Source organism: Dermacentor silvarum, chromosome 1 (genome assembly GCF_013339745.2).
Source record: "Dermacentor silvarum isolate Dsil-2018 chromosome 1, BIME_Dsil_1.4, whole genome shotgun sequence".
Taxonomy (NCBI): domain Eukaryota; kingdom Metazoa; phylum Arthropoda; class Arachnida; order Ixodida; family Ixodidae; genus Dermacentor; species Dermacentor silvarum.
In genome coordinates, this window is record NC_051154.1 from 340629217 (window position 1) to 340648952 (window position 19736).

A 19736-nucleotide genomic window follows, 5' to 3' on the forward strand; every position below is an offset into this window, starting at 1 on the left:
ATGTCTTCCAATGCGTTGTCTCTATCATTATCGAAAGTCATCCTGATACATAACAAGAAAGACCCTAGGTAGAAGATGGTACAAAGAGCGATGGATTGGGCTTTGGAAGGTTGGACATATCTAAGGAAGGTCAGCCACAGCTGCAAACTTTGGTATAAAAATATTTTTTTAAAAATCTTGGGAAGAAAGAAGTTCATGCGGTCTTTATCCTCATGACACAGAGCAGAGTCACTGAAACTGTCTTATGAAAACAGAATTTAGAAGGCTTCAGGGGAAAGCACCCAGCTTTATAATTATGAAAAGAAAGGGGAGGGAGCACTGAACAAAACGCACAGCATATAGGATACACTGAAAGCTTAAAAAGTGACCACACACAACAAAAGGCCGAGCATACAACACATGTGAATAACAATGGTTTTGGAGATGCAACCAAAGTGCCTCCAGCAAGCAAGTGTAACATTCGAAAGTTCCAAATAGCTGAAACTAGAACATTCAGAAAGATGTCAGGAGTGACAAAGAAAAGAAGCCACAATCTAGAGTTGACCAAAGCCAGTATTATCGCAAACAAAGTTCAAGAGGGAATACCAAGCCCAGTTGGGGAAGTAACAAAGATGATTGAAAAAAAACGGGGAGGGGGGAGGAGAGTAAACCTAAAAGAAACTAAGCAAGACACTATTTAGAACAATTTTTCAGGCCAAGAAGCTTAAGAAACAGTGAGCAAATAACAGGATGAAGTACAAAAAGGTTGGAAAAAGAAGTGATCTCACTCACGCAACAAATCAGGACACTGAAATGCTTCAGAAAACCCAGTCCTGCATATCTGTGAGAAAGGCATAGATCACTGCACAACTTTTGAAGTGAGAGCAACAGACAGAAGAAAAACAAACTGGTCACAATAAATTTGTGTCAGAAGCTCAAATGGCAGCCTACACTGAATTTTCAGTGAACAGAAATTTACAAAAGCTCTGCCTTTCACATACGCTCATTTCTTTTCCTTACTACAAGAACATATGCCCTTCAGAAGATCAAATCAATGTTCTCCTGAACTTTCTTTAAGCATAACTAAAAGATAAGTTTTCTTGACTGTAGCAGGTGCCAAAGGTGCCCTGTCCTATTCAGGGTTGAGCAACCATAGAAGAGCAAAAAGAAAAAAAAAGGTAGTTCCCATACCATAAGTCTTCTCAGAAGCATAATCCACAGAATTATGAGAAACAGAAATCAGGGAGGCAACAGTACATAAGCTTGTTTCATATTCTTTGTCAGCTGTTCAGATACACAAAAAACCCTTGAGCAAAAGACACGGGAAATTGCGAGAGTGCTTTGTGCACATCAGCAATGTTAATAGGCCTTCACATTTTTGTAAAATCATACATCGGCAATACTTTGTACAGTGAACAAATCCTCAGGCAAACAGAACAAAATTTTGGAGCCCTCAAGTTCTGTTCAAGACTATTCGACAATACATCACCATTTTACTTTGCCTAAATCCCTCACAAGTGGCATCTTATTTCTGTTGAGGAACAGGACAAGCAGCACATATATATTGCAGTGTGATCTAAGGACATTTTCGCAGAGCGTCAGAAAAGAAGGATTGCGTGCCAGAAAGGAATTGTTGTATACCAATAAAAGTTCAATTTGCATTGGTGCTTCAATAGATTATTCTGGTGTTTTCTGTTTCTTAGAGGATGCAGTTATCAGCCCAAAATTACAGTTTCAGATGTTTAAACATTATAGATTCCTTTATCTTTTGCAATAACACCAACAAAATATTATTTTATTCGCATCACTCATCTAGAAAACTAACAATCTATGAGCAATGAATTACTGGCATCACCTAGGCAACAGCAATTTTCAACCTCTGCTTGCACAATGAGGAAGTAACCTAACCCTGCATGTCTATTGTCATCAAAAAATTATTTCACAGACTTTCAAATTTGCAAGATGACCAACGTTTAGAGGACAATGGAAGGCTTGCCATGGTTGACTTAGGACGTTGCTAGAAGCATCACTAAAGTCACAACAAGGCCACACCACTTCACGATAGTGAAAAATCAAGACACTGAAGGGCACCCAAGTTAAGTGTGCCCTGGGCACTTTTTTTCCCTTTGAGCAAGCCGGTCATTGGAGATCGCTATATTGTCTTCTTTCCAATGCTGCTAGCATGAGACATAGCACCAAAGGCGTGACAATGACAATTTGTGAGGTCCAACACAACACAAAAATAGTTACAATTTTGCTTATGCAAAAGTTGAAAAGAAATCATGGCTCGTTTCATACTACCCCACCCCCGATGTAGCCAGAAATCATTGCTGGAATAAGCCAGGGCACTACACTCGGTGGCAACTGAAGACTTCAGCACAAGTAACAACTACGAAACCCCACTGCACTTGTCCTTGTCACTAAAGAAGAGCAGTGCCAAAAAACATGTCTCTCTACAAGAAGGCTGTCGCTCTGGCAAACAAGCTTGACAAGCAGCTGTGTCACAGCCGTGAATCACCAAGAAACAAACTTCAGGGCTTAATGATGATGCATTTAACGCAGAAAGGCCATTCAGCTAGGCCACCCCCGCCTGTACTTACTAGGCAATATACTCGACATCCCAGCTAACCTTAGCCAAGGTTTACAAATATCGCAAAACATTTTAGAAGCATGCCACCAAACGCATGTTGTTGACTACTGTATGGAGTAGGTTACACTACTCTTTGTATATTGCTTAATTGCATAAATACTCAAAAATAATTACGAACTAAGCAAGTATGAACTTTAACGGCAAAACTTCCAATGAGAAAGCTTTAGCACATTCTAGGAAACATCTAATTCTGCAGCTCCTAATTTCATACTTGTCACGTGATAATGTTTTCTGCGTCCTAAAGAACGTCTGCAACTTATAAAAAAAATAAGCATGTCACATGCCCGGATTGCAGTGCTCTCAAACATGCCCCATAAGAATGGTTCTACCACCATTTCTTTAGAGTACTTGTGTGATTTCAGCAAACCTCAGTTGAGAGCGCTGTGTTTGCCTTCCTTACCTTAGTATCAAGTCTTATTTTTTATGCTGCTCCCCTCAAGAATGGAATGCCAACTCGTCCAGCAAACCATCCTTCTGATGTTTATCAGATGTGGTTGAAAAAATTCTCAAGAAATGTTGCTGCCAGTGCTCCAGTAAGGTAACATCAGTTAGTGTGTGGCTACGGTTTGTCGTGGGAAGGCCACAATGGGAAGGCAGCTTCTGCTACTACTGAATGAAAGCCCCACTTTGATTGGAAGCACCATAAGCCATTGCTGGGTGAGTGAAATGAGAAAGGGTATGATTACTTGTTCCGTCTGCTCTCATTCTGAATTTGTAAGTGAATAACTTTTGTTTGCCAACATCAACTTTCGTAATTCTTTTTGCGCTCACCTTGGGGCAACACAAGAAATGCCTTGTGATGAAAAACATGGCCGGTAAAATATGGTCGCAGGGCCCCTTTAAGGTAACACACAGGAAATGTACAAGGCATATCATCAACAACGGCAGTAATATAGTGGCTGAACCTGCAAACTTTACTTCCACCATTGTGGAATAACAGCTAAAGCAGAGTAATACGACTACACAGAAAGTGTGGAATGACATGGGCTGGTGGAGCTTGAAAAATGAATAGATGCTTGGGGCTGAGCTTTGCACAGGACACACAGCCGAGGTGAGAACCGTTGTAACACATGCAGCTGGAATGAATGCATATATTGCACCACTATTCATCACCAACTACGCAAACATGTTTTGTATCTGAAAGCTATACTATATGATAGCAAACCCATTAGCGTAAGAAAAAAATGATAAACATCCAAATAGAGAACTGCATGTCCCCTGCTGGAAACCCTGGATCATTGTCATCCACTAGTGCTATGTGAAGGCTTGACAAGGTAAGAAGCAGCAAGCAAGAGAAGCAAGCAGAAACATGGCAGCCACTCAAGCACCGAGTGTCGCACGTTTCTCACACAACCTGTATTCCCAATGCAAACACATCTGGGAAGAATTCACAGCACAATGCACAGTGAACAGCTGGCATTCGTTATAATTTAGATACATGTTGCTACACAGTACTCAGCTACGATGATGTGTACCAAAGGAAAAAAAAATTCTGGGGTTTAACAAGCCAAAATCACGATTTGATTAGGAGGCACGTCGTAGTGGGGGACTCCGGATTAATTTTGACCACCTGCGAATCACTTAACCCAATGCACGGTACATGGGTGTTTTTACATTTCGCCCCCATCGAAATGTGGCCACCACAGCTGGGACTTAATCCGGTGCTTGGGCTTAGCGGTGAAATGCCAAAGCCACTACGCCACCACGACGGGTGTACACAAGGAACAGAAGCCGCATCCATTGCTGGCACAGAAAGCTATTCGTGCATGCTACTGCAGTTTTTCAAGAGCACCAGCCTTAGTGACCAATTGTAACCCTTGAGTGTGTATTGCTGTGCACGCGGAGAGCTAGCTCTCTCCTGCATTCTATTTCCCCTTCCCTTACCCACAGTGTAGGGTAGCAAACTGGATGCTTGTCCAAGTTTAGGCCTCCCTATCTTCCCTCTCCTTGCTCTCTCTTCCCAAATGTTTCGAGTCTCATTGGTCTGCTAAACCAGGCTTTCATGAACTGGCAGCATACATAAAAAAAGTGTGTCCATCATCGATAGCAATAAACTATAAGCCCTCACCATACTGCATACAAAGCAAGCACAAAAATAAAAAAAATTCGATGCAGCAATAACAGTTACTGTTGCTTACATTCGCATGAATGAGAAAACAAAACACTGCTGGACATAAGAATGCATCATTATGGATTTCCATGCAAAAAAACCCTTGCATACCTTCTTGCTGCGACGTGAGGAATTCATTAAGAAAATTTAAGTTCACAGTCTGTTATGGGTCCAGCAACAGGAAGATGCTGAAAATGGTAAAAAAAAAGAGCCGACTAAATAACACATACTTTTTTAACTTATTTAAGAACACGCTACGATATATGTTCATGCAAAATCTGGTATCCGCGCCAAAACACAATATGTGCATGAATGACACTAATCCCTATCAGAACTTGATTTAAATAAAGGTAGGGTTATATTGAAGGGGCCGCTACATATATATAGCGTCATTATATATTACAGCTGCATGATGCCAGATCTGAGAAATCCTCATATAAATTGTATGAAAACACATATTGAAAAAAGAAGGAAAGAACTTTGCGACATTATATAGTGAATAATCGAGCACATCATAAATCACTTTTCCGATTTGACCACCGTCAAATCAGGTAGTAGTAGTAGTAGTAGTAGTAAAACTTTATTATATTCAGAAACCGGACAGGCTCCTACCCCAGTCCACAGAGGGGGTAGGGGGTTAAAGACGAAGTTTGTCCAGCAGGGTGGTGCCCCTATTCCAAGGCCCCACTAGCACGGGCCATCCGCTCAGCTCGTTGGATCAGTCGTAGCTGATCTTCCAGGGCCGTGCTAGACAGCAGCGCCTCCCATTCGTTCCACGTGCCGTTTGTTTCGTGTTCTTCTCCATGTTCTGCACACTCCCACGTGATGTGAAAGAGTGTTGGCGTTGCTCCACACCACGGGCATATGTCTCTGTATGCCGTGGGGTAGATCAGGTGGAGTGTGTGCAAATTTATGTAGGTGTTCGTCTGTAATCTTCGCAACACGGTTGCCTCCGCAGTGCTGAGTTTACCGTGCGGGGGTGGATAGATCTTTCTATTTTCTCTGAAGTATTCCAGAATTGTTGGAAAGCAAGGATCTAGGGGTGTAGGGTCCTCTATTGCAGAGTCTGGGGCGGCATGGTGATTTGTAAAGCCTCGAGCCGCCTCGTCTGCATGCAGGTTCCCGGTGACACCCTCGTGCCCCGGTGCCCAGGTCACCGTTTGGATGTATTGAACTGTGGGGTCTCATCCAGTCCCGACAAGTATTCGGAGCGCCTGTGCTCCAACTTTGCCCCTCAGATAGTTTCTGCAAGCTTTCTGTGAGTCTGTGATTATCGTTAATGGAGCGTTTCGCGTCCAGCCCTCTTTTATTGCGAGCGCAATTGCAACCTCTTCTGCTGCTGTTGTAGAAGCGCGATCTATTGAAGCGCAGACTGTAATTTTCCCTCTACGGTCTGTGACCACTGCCACCGCCTTCCTTGCATCTGTCTGATAAGGCGCGGCATCAGTGAATCTTGCCGTATTCATGTATTTTGTCATTTTTTCTATGTATTGTGCCCTAGCCGTTCTTCTCCCAGCATGCAGGGTAGGATCCATGTTATTTGGTATGGGGGATACCGTGTACCATTCTCTAAGTTCGTTGGGTATCTCATTATTTTCTTGATGTTTTTGTATTAATGCATCACGCCCTAACTTGCTTAGGACTTCTCTGCCTGTTGGAGTCTGGAGCAGGGGATTTTCTTGTGTTCGTAGCTGTGCCTCGGTTAATTCTTCAATCGTGTTGTGTAGACCAAGCGCCAAGTAGCTTGTCGTTTGAAGTATTCTGAGGTAATCTTAGAGCAGTCTTGTAGGCCATTCTTATTATTTGGTTTGCTTTTTCTTTCTCTTCCCTGTTCATATTATGATAGGGGAGTGAGTATGTGATGCGACTGACGATCAGACTTTTTACCAGTCGGAGGGTATCTTGTTCTCGCATCCCCGTACGATTGTTTGTTATACGGGCGATCATGCGTGAGATCTGTTGCACTGCTGATTTGAGGGTATTTAGTGTATGCAGGCATCTCTGATTAGCTTGCAGCCACATACCGAGTATTCTTATGGTATCTTTCTCTTGAATGATTTTTCCTTCTAGCTTGACTTGCAGCTTTAGAATCGGGTCTGTCCTTAGCGATTTTCTCTTTGTAAAGCGGATAAGTTCCGACTTTTCCGCTGAGTATTGGAGTCCCCGTATTCTCGTGTACTCTTCTATGGTGCTAGCTGCCTGTTGTCTATTCTTTCTCCGCTAGGCTACCTGTAGTTGTCCATACGGTTATGTCGTCGGCATATATCGTATGTTGTAGACCGGCAATTTCTTTGAGTTGCTTTGCAAGGCCTATCATGGCAACGTTGAAAAGTGTGGGTGAAATTACCGCCCCTTGTGGTGTTCCTTTGTTTGGTGGCCGAATGGTGTCGGATTCATAATCACCCATCTTTATTATTGCAGTTCTCTGATTAAGGAAACTCTGGACGTATTGAAATATCCTGTCCGCAGTTCTATTGAAATATCCTGTCCGCAGTTCTATTGAAATATCCTGCCTGTCTCTTCTATTTGTTTTGAAATGTTCTTCCCTTTGTTATCCTGCGTTAGGTATCCCCAACTTGGATCTTTTGCATTAAAATTGCCCACAACTACAAGAGAGTTGTGTTTTGCTAGTTTTACTGCGTCACCAAAGAGCTGCTCGAAGGTTATCTTTCTCTGTTTAGGTGGACTATAAATGTTTAAAATGAAGGCACTGTTCTTTTTCTTGCCTTTACATAAGATTTCTGTAATGATATGTGGTATTTCAATTCCTTCTATTGGTTTATGCTGTATTGCCGTTATGGATTTGTGGACTAATGTCGCTACGTTCCATTTACTGTTTGTATTGACGTCGTCACCGTGAGTATCGTAACCCTGTAGGCTAGGCTTGACTCCAACCTCCTGGAGGGCTATTACAGCTGGTGGCCTCTGTTGTTTGGCCACCAGCTGTAATAGCTGTCCCTTCTTCTGTCGAAATCCACGGCAGTTCCACTGCCATATCTCACACTCTTTGGTAGTTTTTGCTGGTCGGTTAGGCATTTTCGGTGGATTCTTGTGTCGTGCTTATTAGGCCTTGCCTGTTGTATGCTTTTTCTGCTCTTTCCCTTATGTAGCTACCATTGGTATGCTTTCTCAATGCTTTTGTGAATTCTATTTGTTGCGCCTGGATTTTCTTTTCCATAGCTTCTACTTTTCCGTCTAGCAGCGCCATGACTTGTTCGACGATGGAGGGAATTATTTCTTTTATGGCTTCTTTCAGAAACGATATCGTGACTGTAGAGTCTTCGCTCGTTCTTGATGCGTTGTGTTGTTGTTGCTGCTGCCCTACCAGGGAGGTTCGAGTGGATTTCTCTTGCGGTTGTTGTTGTTGCTGCTGCTTTTGTTGGCTTCTAAGTTGCCTATTTTCTCTTTCTAGATCCCCCATCCTTATGCGCATTAACTCTAATTCTTTCTCTAGTCGTGTGAGTTGTGTGTGAGTAGTTGTTTGCGTATGGTGCGGAGGAGGTTGGGAGGCTGCTGCTGCCCAGCTTACCCTGTTTTTCTGCTGCTGCTGCTGCTGTTTCTGCTGCTCCGACGTCTTCCTGCTCTTCTTATTCTTGTCCTTCATGCTGTCATGTTGTTGCCTTTGTTGGGCTGCCACATGGTCCTTCCCTTGGTTGCCCTCTCTAGAGCTGGAGCGGTCACGAGAGTTGGATCTGGATCTCGAGCTGGAGTTGGATCTGGATCGGGACCTAGAGCGTGATCCCGCGTCGGTTCCCTCCGATAGGTCCAAGTCCGTTCGATCCGAACTAAACCATCGGCATTTAAGGATTCCTTTGGATTGCTGACCGTTTTGATATTTCGGTGGCTGTTGCTGTGGTTTGCCCCATTGGGGTACCCGTCTAAGTCTCTTGGTACATTCCGTTGCCGCTGTGGGATGAGCCCCTCCGCACAGGGCACACTCGGGAACACACTCGTGGTCTTTTAGTGGGTCTTCAAGTCTGCAGTCACTGCACACATTCACCGTAGGTGTCAGACAGACGTCTGTCCTGTGTCCCTGGCTTTTGCACAGTTTGCAGTATTGTCTCGTGGGTTGGTAAGGTACAAAATGGATCTCACCACCACGGTAATACACGAAACGTGGCACGATGGATCCGTCAAAGGTTATCAATGCCGTCTCAGATTTTCGTAGCATGCGCGCCTGGACGATTGTGACGCCCTGGGTGCGCACTCTTAGGTTGTTTAGAAGTTCCTCTTCCGGCGTTTCACGTTCTATTCCGTGAACAACTCCCTTGAGGTACCCTTCGGGTGTAGAAATGTAGGTATTCACAAGATGTCTGGTGCTGTTGAGTTCCAGTGCTGTTATTTTCAGTATCTTCTCTGCAATTTGCTCGTGCGGAGTACTTGCGATGATGTTGGAGCCATTGCGGAGACGCACCAAGAATTTGTCACCTCTGCACGTTTCCGGATCTCCACTTGCACGTTGAATCGCTCTTGCTACTTCATATGTTTTTAAGTCTCTCACCACGAGCCCTGGTTTGGGCCGTATTATAATTTTCATATCGTTCCTAGGTAGAGGCGCCGCTCGTGAGCGTCGGCGGCCTCGTCACACCTGTTACATCGCGCCTGCGGCCGTGCTCCTTCATAGGTGTTCCGTTACTGCCACATGTGTTGTTATCGCCAACTCCGCGGGTTTCGGCGTCCGCCGTTCTTGTCGTTAGGCTTAGCAAATCAGGTATTCCTCAATTTCTGGTTTACCTTTTTTTTCGGGACAGGACCGCGGGACGCGAGGTTCTAAAGTTCGACCATATGCGGCCGCTTCAACTTCAAAGTTTCAAGTATTTCGAATGCATGAAAAAATCTTGTGAAATTATGTGAGACAATAAGCAGCTCCAAAAATCAGCTGTCGTGTGCATACGCATCGACGGACGCCTAGATTATTTGGTCCTTCCTATAAATCGTCAAGATAAAAATCAACAGAGTGCGTTTCTTCAGCTTAGTTTCGTGCACAATGCCGCTATTCCTAGCTCGATATTTCTAGGTGCTACCTTGAAATATCGAGCAATAGGAATGGTTGGCCAGTGCTCGCAATTGCAGCCTACACAACATTTTGTACACAGTTTGCAGCAACAGTTTGTATACAAAAACTATGAGAGTGCGCTAGACCCTCGCTGGCTGATCTTCTTGTACCCAGCAGCATGCGCTCCTGTGTTTACTGTCGTAAAGCTTTCGAGTGTATGACACAAGTGGCGAAGCAAGAGCAACGCTACCACAGCTCTGATCATGCTAGCACAGTTAGCGTGATCGCACAGTCAAGCTCGGACTAGCGGTGATCACGAATCCTTGCCGAATTTATATATACGACATACATCATGCACATATAATTTTAACCTCATGCCTCCAAGCAACACATAAATTAAACAGCGAAAAAATGAAAATGCCCGTTTACCCCCCCCCAAAAAAAGCTGCCCCTGACATGTGCACAAACTGCTCTTACCGAATAGTAAAGACAAGCAGTCATCTTGTGGATGCTTCAGACATTGAACCGAACTGCACGTCGACCTCTTAACTATACTGGATATGCTAAAGTGGATGAGTTCATTCACAGAACACCTACGGTTCATTATCTCTGTCTATTCTGTTTTGTTTTCGAATTACGCCAGAAGACAAAGTTGCCAATGTTGTCCCCACGCGTAACTCGTGCCAGAGGGCTCCGCACTACGCCAAAAAACACCTGCCATTCAGCCCTAGGAAGGAACGAGCACATCAAAATTGGATTTACCTGCTCTTTATGCGCATGAGTGAGGAACTCCCTTCCTCTGTGTGCCGTCCGCCGAGCGCGATCTTCCTCTTCACAACCACAATCTCTCTCTCTAGTTCAGCGCTTCTCCGCATCATGACGCCAAAATTGGCGCTGCGGTCGGAGGTTTGTCACAGGCGGTGTGCATCGTTTGCTGCTGCAGCCATTTTGTAGTGGAACTTCGACGCACTTATCTGTGTATTTAAACTGGAAGCTGTCTTTAAGTGCCATCAGAGACAGTTACGAAATATATCAATGCATATCTATTACTTGAATGGTGACAGTATTGTATTTGAGTCGTCCGTTGGCTGTCTCTTCCAAGCATCGAGAGGTAAAATATATAACGGTGTTGACAATTCTAAAGATCTTTCACGTAAGTGTATTAATAAGGACGCTAATTGCGAATCAAAGTAATAGCTTTGCAAAAGTTCTAAAGGCGATAAGGTGAAAATTCGCATTTCGAGACGGCATATATTCAGGAAATCTAGAGTGCCGTGTGGCGGCGTCATTCGCGCACGAAATGTGCTTTCTTGAGACTGCATCAGAGGATTGTTCTTATTTTAATCAATGAAGAATGCCATCGACAGTGGTGCCACTGACGAATTGAGATTTGGAGCAATTTTCGGAGCAGCAAAATCTTAATTTTGGAGCAGTATGGAGCATCCACATACAGATTTCGGAGCACTTTGGAGCTAATAAATCGCAGCTACTGGACACGTCCTAAGCTATTTCAAACACTTAAAATTGACAAGCGTTATTCCAGAAAGTATTTGCTTGCTGTAAAACAATGTTGCTTTGCCTCTAAATACATGAGCTTCCCTTTAAATTAAGACAACAGTGTGCTGTAATTAGTTTATTTCAAGTTGAGTGAAGATGCTTAGATGTTGCCTTATACATTGTATGATTTTTTCATTGAGTGCTGACACTTTGTTATGTTTTCAGCAAGGCTCTAGCATCAGTCAGAAACACATGGCCAGAATCAATGTCATCAATGCTTTTCTGAGCCAGGCCAGCCTTGAGGAGCCCCTCATAATGCTCAGTCATTGTTTCAGACGACACCAGGTACTCTTCAATGGTCTGTTTTTCCTCGAGAAGCTGAAGCCTCTGTTCAGCAACTGTACGATTCTCAACAGGCGACGACCGATTATTTTGACACCAGCAATTCAAGTAAACTTGATTATTCGGACTACTTTGAGGCACCATCACTTGCCCATCAATTTAAATAAGTAGGACCGAAATTTCGGACACTTTAAGGTACTAAATTCTATATAATTCGGGGTCCGCCTGCGCGACTGCGTGCTAATTTGACCGCCCACTTGAGCGGAAATAGCAATATTTTGGCATTGATACGTCACTGGCATTGCCGCAGCCTGGTGGTCGGCCATGTTGCCGACACCTCCTGGAAACCGAAACTAGTGAAGCCTAGTTAATCCAGCACTGACCGCGCCCAAACCGTCGGGCAAGCGAACTCCGGTAAGCCATTCAGGAGTGCATTCATGTTGGCTCCGCACGTTCAGCGTTTATTCATTGACGTGTTAACTAGCGACACTGTCGCAGCGACATAAGTTGTTTAAGCGGCGCCGACTACACCCTTGATATCTCCGCCGACGAGAACAGTGACCGTTTCAAAAAAAAAAAAAAAGACCGCTGTCATTTGGCTACGATAGCGCGGTCGACTTCTGCGTGGCGATTTTGTAGCGATGCATTCTGCTCGATTCTATATGCCGCCCTTTCGTCCACCGTTCTCTGCTGGCTGATACCATGTAACACAGGCAAAGCACCGCTCTTATACCACTGACGAAGCCCAAGGAGTGCCAGCAGAAATGGCAGCGCTACAAAATCGCGGTCCTGTTGCCAAAGGTTGAAGATTCGGTGCATGTATTAATTGTATTTTCGTCTTTTTGTGGCGACACCATAACAAGCACGCTCACAAATGATAGCGTTCCTGGGACACTACCAAGTATGGCGACGCTGACGCTAGTGACGCGAAATCCCGCGAAAGTGAACGTATCCCCAAAAGTGGTCAACCGAGAATATTGTCTTTCTTAGCTACTGGCGGAATAAATTCAGGTTTTTTTTTTCTAGCGAATTTAGATATTTCAGACTCTCAGTTATTTGGATTTTTAGGCGGTCCCCATCGAGCCCGAATTATCGGTTGCCGTTCTATTTATGAAGCTTCTTTGTCATGCGCGCTACGCACGTCTGTGGGCCACTGCAGCCACACACGTAATGCGCAGGCGCTAATTTTGCGCACTTCGGCGCAAAATCGTTTATTTTTATAAGGGTGGTGCAAGAAATCTTGTATGGCGCAATCTGGCGCATTTGGCGCAGGAGTGGGAGCACTGCGTCGAATAAATATTAAGATTCAAACTACCAGAGTTTTTAGTGTAATTTCCTTGCACTTTTGGGGTGTTATTGCACGAGGTAGGTATACGAGTGCAATAAAACTATGTCGTGAGTAGACTAGCTGTCGGTTATAGAATGCAAAAAATTTTTGTAAATACTTATGCCGACTAATAAGCATATACAGTATAGACCACTAACGTAACCGCTTCTAGTGCAGGACTGGATATAGTGCGGTCTTTTCAGACTCCCATTAATTTTCTTATAGCACTCCATGTATACATGTATCGCTTATAGTGCAGTTGCGGGAAACGAAATACCGGTTACAGAAGTCAGCAGAGACGGCGAACGCTCCCCTCAAATGGGCGCCCCAAGGAGTGCTCGAGGAAGAGAGACAAAGTGGAGGAGAAGGGCACGTGGTGCGAACGAACAGCCAGTGAGGCTGAAACCAGAACCTTGAGTGCAAGAAAATATCAAGGTGCGCATAGCGAGCGAGGGCCACAAAACTTCCAATGCCGGCCAATGCTCGCTTCACGATAACGGCAGTAAACGAAACTTCAGGGAGGGAACGGGCGGCGCCGGCACAGCACGGCAGAGGGCGCACGCGGAGACCGTGGAATGTGAGGGAGGAGGGCGGCAGGGAGGCATAATTTGCCTCGGCAATTCCGCCGCTTCAGTGGCTCCCCTCACCTTCCCTCTCGTAGCTCCCTCACTTTCAACTGTCACCGTGCATGCCCGCAGGCGCCAGCTCCCTGAAGTTTTGTTTTCTGCCGTCATCGGGAAGTGGGCGTTTGCCGGCGTGGGCAATTTCGTTGGCCGGCCTGGGACAGCGCCGCTGCTTCCCTCTGCGCCGTAGCCACAGCGTGCAAGGGCAACACGTGACTAAAAAGTAGAGGAAGCATAAAGGAGGAAGAAGGGTTCACTGCCATTTTCTACGCGTGGCTACGGTAGCGTGGCTGAGACGTCAGCACGTACACGCATGTTCCGGCGCAACGCAGAATCGGCGACCTTGGCATTTGAGAGAGGGTGAAATTTCCACCGCGTTTTTAGTTATTTCTTTTTCTTTTGTTCGCGTGCAACATTGAGGGCTCTCCTAAGCTTTTACTTTATGGCGGTGCCGGAGCAATGCTGGTCGGAGGCGCCGCCGCGTGATTTGGTTCGAATTAACGAGATTCCACTGTAAATTGAATGCAAACGTTCTGGCTGCATTCCTCCACTGTCGCATACGTGTGGCAGCTCGGTGCACATGTTTTGAATGAGTGCGGGCCTTTAAAATTGTTGCTTTGGTTATAGTGCGGTACTGCTTATAGTGCAGATATTCGCGACTCCGGTAACTTACGTTATAAGCGGTCTACACTGTACATATATTTTAATGTATTACTCATGCTTCGAGCACACACACGTACCAACAACGCTACGAAAAAGCTATGACAGTAAACAAGGTTTACAAAGTACAGCACTGCATCGCTGCGGTCACAAGAGATGTCGTAATTTCCTGTGCTTTTTTTTTTCCCGTGTGTCCAGAAGCCAAGTTCCTGCTCTTTACAAGAAAGTGAAGGCGCGTTCTGGAATAAATGCATTGACGATTATGCGTGGCGCAAAGTGTTATGATGAGTGAACCAAGTGTCTATTCATGCATCATGAACAGTGTTGGTTTGTTTGTGCTATGTAAACTACCCTGCCACAGTTTAGTATACATGTTCTACATGCCGTTTCATATTTCTGCCTTATTACACAAGAGATGTGTTATTGTGTAGTGCAAGTGTACTTGTGCGACTTGTGTCTGTACACGATGTATTGCGAGTGAAGTGACGTGCGATTTGCGGTGGACATATTTATGGACCTACGGACTCGTGCGTAGTGGACTTTGGTGTGCGTTACTTTTGTGTTTGCTTCAGATATTTTTGCATAATATTCTTAATGCGGGAGGCAGTGTCACAAAAGTGTGCATAATCAAAGCATGTGCCGAGTATCACCCAAGCCAGCAAAGGAGCACGTTGGCCCCACTGCAGCTTCAACAGAGGGAGAGAGCGCATACGCCACAGACAGCCGACGCGATGAACGGAAATTAGAAGTTTCGACAAGGTATGTGAAGGTTATGGTACCGAGAGAGGAGAGAAAGAGGCCGCGCGCTGAAACACCCTCTCAACCCTGACACACGGTGAGCTGAGCGAGAGAATGAGTGCGACAGACCGAGCGTGCACCAACGGATGAGTCACAAGCCTCCTCGAAGATGCTTCGGCGGCCGCGGCCGAAAATGCGAGACATGTCTACAAGATTTTCAGGCTTTGTTCATGCTATGGGAGCACGACTCTGTCAGAAAGTTCGAGACCCGCCGGTGAAGGCGATAAAAGCGTCGAGCGGAAATGGGGGGATCAGACTGCGCCGGTGAAGAGATGTGATGTGTAGACCAACCGTCTGCAGAAGGGGATTTCCCGGCAAGCTAGCCGACGAGTTCCTCAAGCGTCTGCATTTCTGGAAGAAGTTCCTTCTTTGAGATTTGCCAAAAGCTACGCTGAGGTCGTCCGGCTCAAGACCAGTACGGGTAAATACGAGTGGACACTGTTTCTATTCATTCTGTACTGTATGTGTTGAACTCTTAGTGCTTGTCGTTAATTATTTTCCAGTTTTTAACACCCATCCAAATTGCATTGTGATGTGTATAGCCAAAGTGTGCATGTGCGTATGTAACTACCTTATTTGAAGAACGTATTTTGTTGTGTTTTGACCACTCTGGGCTCTGACTTGGCCTTAGGACCCCAACCAGCTTTCGCTGGCACACCAGAAGGCCTCTTACTAATTGTCCATGCTTTCGTGGGGTTATTGTCGAAAAGTGTTAGGTCGGTTTTGGAATTTGACCCTGCGTTAGCACCTTGTTCATGGGGTGTGTGACAGTCATCAAATTAGTCATTTCTATGGGCTCAGTAACAGAAACTTCACAGGTAAAAACTTTTCATAATGGAAAAAATAATGTTGCCGTGAAGAAGAGAATTACCGCTGTGACAGGTTGGGCTTGTGTGGCATGCCATTATTAAGAAAAAGCTTTTAGCACAAGCACATGGAAAGAAGGAAAGAACACGTAAGATGGAGTGGTAACTTCCAACAGCATTTCATTCCTGGAAACAGGGTTTTATGAAAGACAACACGTGATATGCATGCTTGCATCACCTTGAAAGAAATTCAACCACTTTCGTGCTCAAAAACACCGGAGGACTGCTCACACATTGACCAACACATCATACTGGCTTCAACAATTACTTGTACAGTAAAATCTTGATAATCCTATCTCAGTTTATTTGAAAATTAGGATAATTCGTTGAATTGTGCAGCACGATAATTTTCAATGCAAATTATTTTGGATAATTTGAAAAGCCTGCATGTATCCATGTGGATAATTTGAAATTTCCGGTGTTGGCCTCCGAAACAGGCATGCTGTGACGTGCTTCTGGCTTCACATATCTCGGAAGTGGTGTTAGAAATATGGCAGCCATGACCTGTCTCCAACTTCTGTAATTGCTTCTAATCCAATACCATTCATTGCTGCTGGCTGTTGCAGAACATAGATGGATGGCCTTAGAGATTGACTCTGAGAGAGCCGTCGCTAAAGCTGTGATTCTAACACCACTGATTGAGTGAGCTCTAGATTCTGTGATGGGGGTGCTAATAAGCCGTATAGATGTGCAAAGCGCCCACGCTGTCTGGCAGTGCATGCTAATTTTATGTCAACTGCATTAATCCATATTAGCTTTCAATGCAGGATTACACAGAACACAGGAAGAAAAACAAAAAAGGAACAACAAAAAAACATTGGCAGAGCACTGTCTATGTTTTTCTCTTTTTGTCATTGCTGTGTTTGGTGTAATTCTGCGCTGAAAGCTACTGCAGATTGTGCTTACAGATAACATGACAAACTCCTTCATGCCAAGCAAAAACGGCATCCAAGGGCTTTCTCCACTCCCCCATTTTATTGTAGATAAACTTGGTAAAGTTGGCTTACGTTCATACTTGAAAAGCAACAGCCTCATTTCTTTGTCCTTCTCAGTGTAAGCCCTGCTGATTATCCCCATTTAGGCTCACGACAGGGCCCAGATTGCTGCCGCAAAAAGTAAGCGAGGTAGTTACCAAAGCAATCTGGTGGCAAAACTTGGCTGCTGGTTCAGCATGCTCGATGCTCTTAGATGCCGTGTGACAGATGGCCTTTGCAAGCTGCAGCAGCTTCTATGAGTTGAGCAAAGCAGGGTCTGCACAGGGGGAAAGGAAAAACTAATGAAGACAGCACAAGCTTCCTTAGTTCAGTCATGCAAGACATTGCAAATTTCGTTAGCTTGTTAGCCTCTAGTTGAATGGGATTTTCGCAGCGCCGTCCTCGCGAATTAAAGAAAAAAACCTTCAGCGATCAAAGTGAAAAGTGCACAGATTCTGTGGCATCACGAATACAACATGCAGAACAGCATCTGTTTCAATAAAGATTAAGCACAAAACAAGGGTCCAAACCACATAATTGACAATCAGGCACTCCTGCTAACAATGCAAAGTACCTAGCGCTCCCTGTATACGAGGAGCAGCAAAGGAAAAAGAAACAACAATACGACCAGCGGCGGCGTGCTGCCGCTGGTCATATTGCCAAGAAATTCCAGCACAGGAGTCCGTACATCTGCATTCTCCTTTGGCTGAATAATGCGCCGGAGGAGGAATTGAGCAATAAGGCATTGCATACTCCTCCTCAGCAGTTGTAGTGGTGGTTTTCAACCGTTTCGCTGGCCATCCACTCTTGCAGGGCAGGGATGGCGAGTCATTTTTTTCCTAGAGCCATCAATAAGTGGTATTCCGTCTCCAATGTTGCTGCATCATCCGCATCAGTAGACGCATTTATAAACGTACAGCATTAGTGGTGTTCATGTATTTGACAACTAGATTGGAAATCACATTATGAAGTACTTGTGGGCGCATGCAGCTTACTTGTTTTTCTTGAATTTTGGTAATTTGCTGCTGCTATCATCACTTTTCTTGGTGTTTGTTGTATTAGTGTTGCTGTTACTGATTTATTTGTTTTGTTGTCTTTGTTTTTCTGATATGTGCATTGTTAACCAACTAGACAAGAGAAAACATTTTGAGCTGATACGATCCTTGGTGTTGCTGTCATCGGTGACTATATTGACCCCTCGATGACAGCAGTGACAAGGGAAGTGGCATGCGGATGACAATAACATGACGATGACAACAATGACAAGACTACGGCATGAAAGCAGCCAATCTAAATGTTGCTGCACTGGGGATCGAACCAACATAGGCAACTACTTAATTGCAAACCAGAGAACTGAAAGAAAGGACACTTCAGCTCCGTAGCTACATAAGTTTCCATGACAACAAATACAGGACGGTGTCCATCTAAATTGATACGACACATACATCTTCCCAAGTTCAAATCATTCGGTTCTCTTGAGCCACATTCTGCATTAGCTGTATTATATTTAAATTGATGTACTCAGTTATTCATTGTATGCTGATGAAGCAATGTTACATTCTTTTACAACCTGGCCTGACCCCAATGTAGTTTACTGGGTAAATTAAACCACGTGACTGGTGTTTTAACTGTGTGGCCAGGTAAGTAGCCAGAATTTGTTGAAATTTTGTTTTCCTTGAAAGAGACTCAGATGGGTCAGCTAGCAAGCAGAATATAGCTCTTTTGTTTAGGTCTTTATTGAAAAGCAAGAGATTTTGGTCGGGTGTGTATCTGCCTACGTGCACTACACTGGGTGTTTGTAGGGCAGAAGAGGGAACAAAAAACAGCGAGAAAAAGAAGATAATAAGAATGAAGGGACAAAAAAGAGTGGACACGGTAGTTACATGCAATGCAATAAACAGTGACCTTTAGTGATCCTAATGGGCCAGAACTATTTCTTAGAGCTTGTCAAGCAAGCCAATGTCTTGAAGCTAAACTGAAATTTCTAGTACTAGAACTGCCTAGAAGGAATAATTGACGAGGGACCTAAAGTACCGTATTCACACAAATACTTTAAGAGTTTTGTTCGAAATTTCCAGCATCACAATGTGCCTCACATTTTATTTGGGTCTGTGACATGTATTATTGTTATATATATATATTTTTTTTTCTCTTTTGGAGAGACAGAAAGTCCCCCCTTGAAGTATATTTGTGGTCACGCTATTTACTTTTTTTTTTTATTAATACCTCAAAGGTCCCAACAGGACATTACATGAGGGGTTACATTTACCTGTAATTATTGCCCTTTTCAGTGTTAGTGTGTTTGACAAATTCTACCCATCCGTGCTTTGATTTAACATTTTTTCACCTCTATATAGGCAAAGCATTCTAATATACGGGTGTTTCAGCGAACACTTTTAAAAATGTTTAAATGTTGCCGGTGGCAGATAGCACAATTCTAGTTCATGAGCTGGTCTACTCGAAGAGGCGAACATTACTTGCACAAAAATTTGAAACTTGAATCACTAATTATCAAAAATGCACTAAGTAAGTTTAACCTTATGGCCCATATTGCAATTTAAAAATTCTAGCCATGGAGTTTGCAAGGCAGATCTACTTGACACGAAATCTCGGGATCACACCAGTTACAAGATATTAATTCCCGAACTTTGCGGAGAAATGCATTGGTGTTCCAGTTACGTTCTTCATAAAACGTCGTTTTACGCATTGAAGCACAAAAGCAACTGCAACGGCACTGGATTTCTCTGCAAAGTTTGGGAATTATCTCGAAACTGGTGTCGTCCTGAGAATTCATTCCAAGTGGATCCGCCTTGCTAACTGCACGGCTAGAATTAGTAATTTGCAATATGGGCTATCAGGTAATTAGTTAAAAGCTTAATTAGTAAAAAAATTTTAATTAGTCGATTATGCATTT

The 19736-nt window shown here is 44.2% G+C and overlaps 1 protein-coding gene across 1 annotated transcript in view; it reads right to left on the bottom strand.

Annotated features, from left to right (window-relative positions):
* The window catches only part of LOC119453642 (uncharacterized), a 127836-nt gene that overhangs the window by 32360 nt on the left and 75740 nt on the right, over positions 1-19736 (bottom strand). Inside the window, exons 6-7 of the mRNA XM_049660479.1 lie at positions 16981-17099; positions 4851-4927 (exon numbers count right to left, since the gene is read on the bottom strand). Of these exons, the coding sequence (XP_049516436.1) occupies positions 4903-4927; positions 16981-17099 (144 nt within the window). The 3' untranslated portion in view covers positions 4851-4902. The remainder of the gene's footprint in view (positions 1-4850; positions 4928-16980; positions 17100-19736) is intronic.